This window comes from Physcomitrium patens, chromosome 11 (genome assembly GCF_059467195.1).
Source record: "Physcomitrium patens ecotype Gransden chromosome 11, ASM5946719v1, whole genome shotgun sequence".
Lineage (NCBI taxonomy): Eukaryota > Viridiplantae > Streptophyta > Bryopsida > Funariales > Funariaceae > Physcomitrium > Physcomitrium patens.
Genome location: NC_143420.1, coordinates 16,973,507 through 16,982,584, shown reverse-complemented (window position 1 = coordinate 16,982,584; position 9,078 = coordinate 16,973,507). Strand labels below are relative to the sequence as shown.

General features: G+C 36.3%; 1 protein-coding gene across 1 annotated transcript; it reads right to left on the bottom strand.

The window, feature by feature from the left end:
- Nucleotides 1-1,070: 1,070 nt before the first annotated feature.
- On the bottom strand, nt 1,071-4,537 carry LOC112288940 (uncharacterized). The gene is made up of 2 exons (XM_024533705.2): nt 3,616-4,537; nt 1,071-2,561 (listed from the first exon to the last, which is right to left on the bottom strand). The coding sequence occupies exons 1-2, from the start codon at nt 4,268-4,270 to the stop codon at nt 1,288-1,290; spliced, it is 1,929 nt and encodes a 642-aa protein (XP_024389473.1). The 5' UTR covers nt 4,271-4,537; the 3' UTR covers nt 1,071-1,287.
- Between the last annotated feature and the right edge of the window lie 4,541 nt (nt 4,538-9,078).

The window sequence follows — 9,078 nt, the reverse complement described above, 5'->3', positions numbered from 1 at the left end:
ATTTTTTTATTCAAACATCAAGTTCAAATCTAATATATTTATCTAAATATTTGTTATCAGAATTTAATACTATATATATATAGTTGTAATCTCTTATTTAGTATTTTAATATGTCATAATATTATCTTGTCAATAAATAGGTTGTCACTAATGCTACCACCATTTTTGCTACTACCATCACTTTCTTTGCTACTTCCACCACATTTTATTTTTATCAAATTTTCAATTATTATCCATGAAAATTGAATTTCCTGTCTTTAACTTGAAAATGAAAAAGAACGTATAAAAAATATCAATAGTTTTTTATATTTGAATAATAATTACTAAATAAAAATATGCCAAGTGGGTGGCAAGTTGTCGTGACAATAACAAAAATTGTGGCAATATTTGCAATACATGTAAAGTAATGTAACACAAAAACATAAAGATGTTGCATGATACAATCAGCATGCCATCAATCCATGAAAGAGTTTTTTTCCTTACAAAGTGCAGGAAATATATACATTAGTAATTTTTCAAACCAAACGTCAACAATTCAAACCTCAGAAAGAATTATCTTTTCAGTTATTTATAATTGATTTTTATCAAGAATAAAAAAATATATGTAAGAAAAATTACTTTTCAAAAAATGGGTAATTACTGCTTCAAATTTTTCTAGTAGATGAAGATAGAAGAGTACTTCTAGAAACTTCAAGTCCAGAAACATCCAAACTAAAATGATTAAAACCTGAATGAAACATTTTGAAAAGGTCTCATATACAAAACTGATGGGTCACACTCAACTCTTCCTGGTCGCTTCGTTTTTCAATACCACCATATTGAAATTGTCAGTATTCTTGCAATAACTCTGAAGGTTTTATTTTATATTTGAAAAATAACTATCAAAAGAAAAAAAGAAAAGAAAAACAAGAATATACAAAATGAACAATCTACCGGAAGGGGCAGCGACAAAGGACTCAAACAATCCTCTAGAAGTTCCAGTTAGAAACAAAAAAGAGGAATCAGGGGCGAGACAGACGAAGAGTTACTGTACTGTCACTTGAAATGCATCTCAACGAACTAAAAAAAGGTGCAGTAACTCTAACAATCGTTAATTTAGATGCTCTGACAGAAAACATTACATGCTACAGCATGTTCTGTAGAGATGGCATAGGGGCTTGGCGAGAGTGACAACTCAAAGCACTGACATTCTGCAGCTTTCCACTCGAGCAACAGTACTAGTGGTGGGTACAACTTCCATTTATCAACCTCCCATTACACTCGACTTTGTAGACTGACTGCAAAACACTATCTCTCAGTTTTCCTGTCCCGATCAGAGGTCATGCGCCGGCGCTTCCCATGATCTTCTTCTCGGGAACGAGTCCGATCCTCCTCTTTGTCTCGGGGGGCTCGAGAAGCTGGTCTCTCTGCCCTGTCCCATTCCTTGTCCTTCTCTCGGTCGCCTCTCTCTCCACGCTGCTCGCGATACCCATCCCTCTCACCGGTCCGATGCCTTTCACCCCTCTCCCAGTCCTCCCCTCTGTCACCACTTCTCTCATCCCTCCGCCTCCTTTCAGGTCCCCACTCTCCTTCACCAGCGCCCCTCTCTCTTTCCCTTGCTGGGCCAACCCTCCCCATTTCACTCCCGTAGCCGAACTCAGCACCACCCATATCCTCTCCTGCATAACCACCTTCGCGCATGTGTCTTTGATGCTCTTCCCAACCTGGCATGCCGACTTCTCCCCAACCTCCGGGAGGCCCTTCAATACCTGGCCCAATACCAGGACCATTTCCATTGCCCCTTCCAAAGAAGGCTGGATTCACGTGTGCTGGAACACCAGGTAAACCTGGACCCATAGGAGGGAATGGAGGTCCAAACATTGGCCCTCGTGGTCCAAATCCGGCTCCTCCAGGTCCCATGCCAAAGCCACCTCCAGGTGGCCCAAAACCTGGTTCGAAACCCTGACCCATCATTCCTCGGGGGGCCATCATACCACCAGGAGGAATTCCCATGCCAGGGCCTTGTGGCCCGAACGGGACCATTCCCCTTCCACGCCCTCGTCCAGGCGCCTGATTTCCTCTTCCTCGTTCCATACTTGGTTGACCCCTTCCTCCTCGTCCTTCACCTCCTCGTCCAGCAGCTCCGGCATTGCGCCCCTCCGCTGCTTTTTTCCCCTGTCCACCCTGAGATTGATTCTGTGGATTTGCTTGATTTTTCCCAACTTGAGCAGCTCCCATCTGCTTGATTGTCTGTGGCGAGGCAAACGCCACAACACATGCTCGTCCATTGAATACTCGCCCGTCCATCTTCTCTTTACACACTCGAGCGGCTTGTGAGTCAAAAAATTCCACCTGACAGTAGCCTTTGGATTTGCCACTGGCTTTTTCTTCAAAAAATTTGAGATTTTTGATCCGACCATATTCTGAAAGAGCTGCTTCAAGCTCGGCATCGGTAGTCCACCATTGCAATTCTCCAACGAATAACATCAACCCACCACTCTCGGAACCTTGCCCAGCATGCTTAGCTGGAAAATCATTACCGACGTTATTTGCAACTGCGAGAGAATTTCCAGCTTGTGCACCTGCAAGGCAAATAAACTCGCTTAATTATTTTCAGCTCATTGTAGTTGCGCAATAACATAGCTAAGAAAAAACACTCGTAAATAAATCCCTAATCTCGTGATACTTAAAGGGAGCGAAGAAACTCGCAAAGGTGTATTATAGGTGAAGCTGTACTGTAAACATCAAAAAAGTTCATGAATCAGAGGACTGGCAAAATTTAAGATAACAAATAATCTAAAAAGAAGAGATTTGAAATTGTCAAGCCAGATAGCACTAAGATAAACTCCATATTATACAGCATTCTAGTATGCTAACAATACAATAATCGCTCAAGAATCTAGAGCGAATGTTGAGCTTGCAAACTGTCCAAGCCGAACGTCTACGGGTAATGGTCTGTTTCAAAAATATTTCTAAGTAGACTGTAAACAACGTGGGTATCTGAGATTCATCTCCTTGCGATTTTGGGTTTGATCGAGATCAATTTCTATGAGCCTAGAATTAAGAAGCTTTACTTCCCAGATATTCCTAAGTCAAGATTATAATGTAGTAACATGCATATATAACTGCAAGGATCCCAAGGACGAATTTGAGAACTCACTAAAACTCAGGTTCTAGCTGCAAAAATGACTTGGACCAAAAAACAATGCGGTTATAAAAATCAGCTAACCGCTGAAACCCGTGATTACGAAGTAAAATCTTTCATCCTAACAATTGCCATGAACATACAAACAGAGTTGTGGAATACCAAACCTCAATTGCAAAATATGATACAACTGTACACAAAGTGAAACGTGAGAACTACCTTCTACCTACTTCTGCTCTAACCCAAAACCAATACTAGAGAGCGTAGTTACAAGACAACATGCGCTGAGCAAGGAGAATTTAACAGACTTTCCAAATCAGATACACTGTCAGGAAAACCTAGATCCTCAGATAGGCCTGGAAAATATGTGTATGCACTAACATTCAGATTGCTATCTGGGAAAAAAGGCGCTCCGGAAAACAACTAGCAGACCACGCGTACAAGACATGGAAAGGAACTCAAGCGGTAGCAGGAGTGCGAAAAACCCCGACCTGCAGGACCGCTGCCCGCTGGCCAACTACCCGGATGGAAACCTTCCGACCTGGGACCCCGACCAGCACCTCCTTCAGCACCACCGCTACCATTGAGTATCTCCGTGTTCTTCCCACCCTTGGGCACGGACGCTGGCCGTCCTGGCAACTGGATCCCCTGCTCAAACTCATCCTTGGGTTTCGACAGCAACGGGTCTGCTTCAGTATCTTCATGCGAATTCTCTTCCTTTACCTGCGCAATGTAATCATTCTGGTAACCCACACTCTCCTGGGGCGGGCTTGCAGATGCGGCCATGGCATGCCGCACGGACATCAACCGTGCATCCCGAGCTTCAACCCCTAATGCTCCCTTCGATTCTCCCAATAAGTCCTCGTCCTCGTTCCCAGAATCCATCTCCCCATACCCATTCTGAGGCGCGATTCGTCCGGATGCCTGCGCCCCATAAACACCAACATTCACGTCGCCATAAAGATCCTCTTCGAAGTCATCCTCCTCGTCGAGCAGCTCCACCTCGTTGAGGCGACTGCCGTTTCCATCATTTTCGTAATCAAGATCCTCTTCTAACACATTGCCCTCGAACGCCATGACGACGACGACGACGACGAAGACGACAGCACCGCTTTCTTCTCTTCCAAACGCACTGCCCGCAACCATAACAAACAAGACCAGCTCCCTACCTCTCTACGGATTTCCAACGGAAAAAGTGCTCATACTCATATTGTAACAGACAACGAGAGCTCCATCTCAAAAACCCAATAACCCTAATGACGACGCAGAGATAATTGATTCTACCCTCTGCTGCAAGCGCGTGCTAGCTCTCTCTTTTTCGCTCGCAGGCTCCTGCGCGGGCTTGCTCAGCCCTCACCTACACAACAGACGATTCTAAGCTAGAAACCACCGTGCGCTATGCCAACCAGTACATCTCCTCCCTCCCTTCCCAGGGCCTGTCCTTTAAATACCACTGGTCCACAGCACTGAGGAAACTCCCATGACCCAGCTAACAAATCCATCAATATAACACGATGCCCTAAGTGTAATGTAATGTGAGACCCCAGTATTGATTGGAACATCGGTGATGATCCTTTTGAAATAGAGGTTTCGTATTCCACAACTTTGTTTGATTGCTCATTAATATTAATTGTCATGTGATAGTAAAATATAATATCAATAATTGTCTATTGCATAACTATGTACTTATATATAATCATAATTTAGTTTACTTGTAATACATGTTTTCTTAATACTATAATTATAATTATAATTTTAAATCATCAATTTCTTCTTCAATATATATATATATATATATATATATCTATTACGTAGACACTATTCTTTTACTATGTATAATCCTAGTAAATGATAATTAGTTTTGATTTTAAATTATAAATATATATAGATATATAAGATAATATTAAATAAACCTATATTTTTACTAAATTGACCTACCATATTATAACCATGACTAAAAAAATTGATCATCTCTAAACAAAAATATTATTAGAATCATAGCCTTCATTTTTACCTTCCTTATTCTTAGCCTATGCTCCCTTTGTTTCCAACCTTCATCTCGACCCCCCCCCCTCTCCCTTCTCTCATCTAGACTCCTATATTTTTCATGTTCCTAACTCTCATCTTGATCCTTATTCTTAATCCTTATCACCATTATATGCCTTCATACTAATTGTAATTATAGTTTTAAGAATTAGCAATGAATTTGAAGAAAAAAAAGTTGGAGAAGAAGAGTAGTTGTGCTAGAGTAGATAATGAAGGTGACAAAGTTAGTGGAAACTAGGCCTATTTTACTCAATTTGTAACTAATGAGTAGAAATTCTCTCTAAATGCTATACCTACCAATTGTGAAATAATCAATTATATTGCCACAATTTCTACAAATAACTAAACCTCATATATGTGCCTACATATTAGTCTTTGTATTTACTGAAGCTAGCGTCTTACATGTATGCATTCTTTTGTAATGTTATACATCTTGTTTGCACTAATAGTTGTTCAAATAAATAATAATAATAAAAAAATCATATTAAGCTTTACTTTTTTATTAACTACATTTATTTTGTAGGTTTTACAATTGTCAACATTGTCTTTTCTTCTCTAAATCATAGTCTCTTCATAAGATACTTCTTGAACTTGCCTATCTCAATGTCATGGATGTACATATTTATTCTAATAATTACTTAGATAATATGAATAGATAGAAGTAGATAAAAATAGATCAATTTCATAATAACTTTAAAAAAAACTTCATAAAAGCTTTATAGACAAAATTCCATCTTTGTATATGTTAATAGGTAATAGATAGGTTAAAAACTTGGCAAATAAGTGAGCTATATGTTGCACATATTAATAGCTTATGGTACAAGCTATTAATGAGGTGCACATAAAGAAAACTAATTGTACAAGTTAAGACATGTATCTCACAAATTCGACACATGTTGGAAATCCTATAGAATGTTGTCATATAGCTCTTACATAAATAATATATATAGAGATAAGACTGAAGCATTTTTCATTCTTGTCAACTTCTTTCTTGCTTCTACTTTAATTTCAAGGGCCTCTAATTTTCTTGACTTTTGGCAATAAACATTATATATTTTTTAATATACATATTTTTTTAATTCTATTTTATCTTCTTTTTTTGAAACAAGTTTGACTTATTTATTTACCTTCATTAAGTTTAGGTTCTTATATCAAAGATACAAATCTCAAAGAACTAAAATGTCAATACACTCTTATGTCACTCAAAAAGACTAGAAAAATCACTCAAAGATGATATAGTATTAAATTAAAATGACTATTGCTAAAGATAAGAAGATTAAAAAGTCTTCAAAGAAGACTATGGACTAGAAATGCATTGATAAGACTAAAAAAGGCTTCATTCTTGCCTCTATATATATTCTTAATTAGGTGTCACAAATATACAACTGAAGAAGGTTTGAGAAGATTTTAAGAGGTTCTAGAAGGATTTAAGAAGGTTCTTGTAGATCCTAGAAGATTTCAGTAGGTTCTAAGAAGATTCTAGTAGATTTTAAGAAAATTCTAGAAAGTCATAGGAGATCTTGGAAGGTTCTATGAGGCTTTAGATGATTTAAGAAGTTGCCAAAGAAGGATCTTAGGCTTGCTTTGTTATCAAGCCTTATGAAAACTTCTCTAGAAGCTTCATAGGACCTAATATATATAGGAGTCAAGGTTGAGGAGATCCTCAGATTTGACAACTCACTTCTTGTAGTTTAGCTAAGACCTTCTTGCCTTGTATTCAAATATTTTTCTAATGTCAAGCTAATTCTATTTTTTGGTCTTGAATCCTTAACTTATACATAGTCTCTAATAGTTTGTCAAGATTGCCATAAAACAATATTAGAATCTTGGTCTTTTTTGACAGAGAGTGGATTATTCCTCTTCTTAAAAGTATTATAATATTTTAGATGTTACAGATTATCTTTCTCTAGACTAATATTATTCTTTTTTTAATATTTTTTTTGATTTTTTTTTCTTTATATCATAGATCAAGTTTTTTTTTTTTTTTTTTTTTTTTTTTTTTTTTTTTTTCCTTTGAATGTGTAAGTTTCTTTGATTTTCTACGACAAAAGGTAGAAAAATCAATATGACAGACTTCAAAGAGATGAAGTTAGATTGTGTTATTAATACTCTTGAAGCATTGAGGATCAGGACGAAGACCTTGTTGAAGCAGAATGAAGAACTATATATGACCATACATAATGGTCAAGGAGCCGGTATCATAAACATACATATTTATCTTGATAATTATCTAGATAATAAGAATAGGTAGAAGTAAGTCAAAATAGATAAATATAATAATATCTAGTAGAAAGCTTCCTACAAGCTTCATAGATGTTGCTTTGCCTTTATACATGTCTATAGGTGATTGATAGGTTAAAAACTTGACCAATAAGGAGGCCACGTATTGACATGTTAACCACTTATAGTACAAGTTGGACATATGGCGTACACCTAAGAAACTTGCCTTGCAAATTAGACATGTGTTTTACAAGTTGGATGCATATTAAAGTTTCTATAGCATGTCGCCATATAGTTCTTAGTTAAGTAGTATATATAGAGGCAAGAGTGAGGCCTTCTTCACTCTTGTCAACTCCTTTCTTGCTTTTAGTCTAGTTTCAAGAGTCTCATGTTTTCTAGTCTTTGGCAATAGCCATTCCAATTCTTCTTTGAATATACATATTTTTTTCTATTTTGTTAGTTTCTTTTTGATACTTATTCCACAAATTTATGTATCTTCTTCTAATTTATATCCTTAATAAATTGATAAAAGTGCACATACAATATCAGAGCTTTGTCTTTTCTTAATTAAGAATGTATTATCTCTTTCTCTTGATAAGATATAAGGATATTAGAAGTTGCGGATTACCCTCTCCTAAATTGATATTTTTTTTAGATTTTTTTTCTTGATTCTTGAGTATTGTATTCTAAGAAAATAGATAATTTTCTTTTATTATGCTAGCATGGCAAAGCTTGCTGAAATGAAGAGTGCAATGGCTCAAATACAAGAGTAAATGAGAGAATTAATACTTGCAATAGATCAACTCAGTCTACCACCATAAGAAGCAAGAAGATTATCACGCAATGAAGATATAGAGATGATTGAATTTGCTTCAATATCTATACCAAGCCATACTACTGTTCTTACAATGGAACAATGTTTAAGTTTCAAAGAACCAAAAATTGGATTGTGTGAGAAGTTTGATAATAAAAGATCTAAGTTTCGAGGATTCATCAATGAGATACAACTAGTAATTGAACTACAACCTCAAAGTTATCTAACTCAAAGATAACAAGTCAGGTTTATTGGAATACTACTTTCAGATTTTATTTTATCATGGTTTTTATTATTTCTTGAATAACATGATCCAATATTGGATAATTTTGAAGCATTTTTAGCAAAATTTTGATCTATATATGGAGAAGATGATGCAATTTGTATTGCAACTAAGAAGATTTGTATCTTGCAATAAGATAATCAATTAGTGTCATTATCTGCTTCACAATTTTGATAATTAGCAACAAATATCAAGTGGGATGATGCAACACTTATCAACCAATTTCTCTAGGGATTACAATATGAAGTAAAATAATTGATGCTTAATTTATATGATCCTTAGACATTGAGTCAAGTAATTGACTTTGCTGTGAAATATGATAATCGACTTTTTGAATTTTAATCTGAAAATTGCATAAGAAAACCTCAACATTATTATAATTCAATGACGACACCAACGACTTCTTAATCTAAAAATTTGGAAGTACAAGACTTGTAAATTAATGCAGTATGTTTTAAACCTCTTATCAAACAAGAAAAGACTCATTGTTGTCAAGAAGGACTATGTTTATATTATGGAAAAGCTAAGCTCATTGTTTGAAGAAATGACGCAACTACAAAATGAAGAGTATTGCTGTCAAAGTTGAAAACA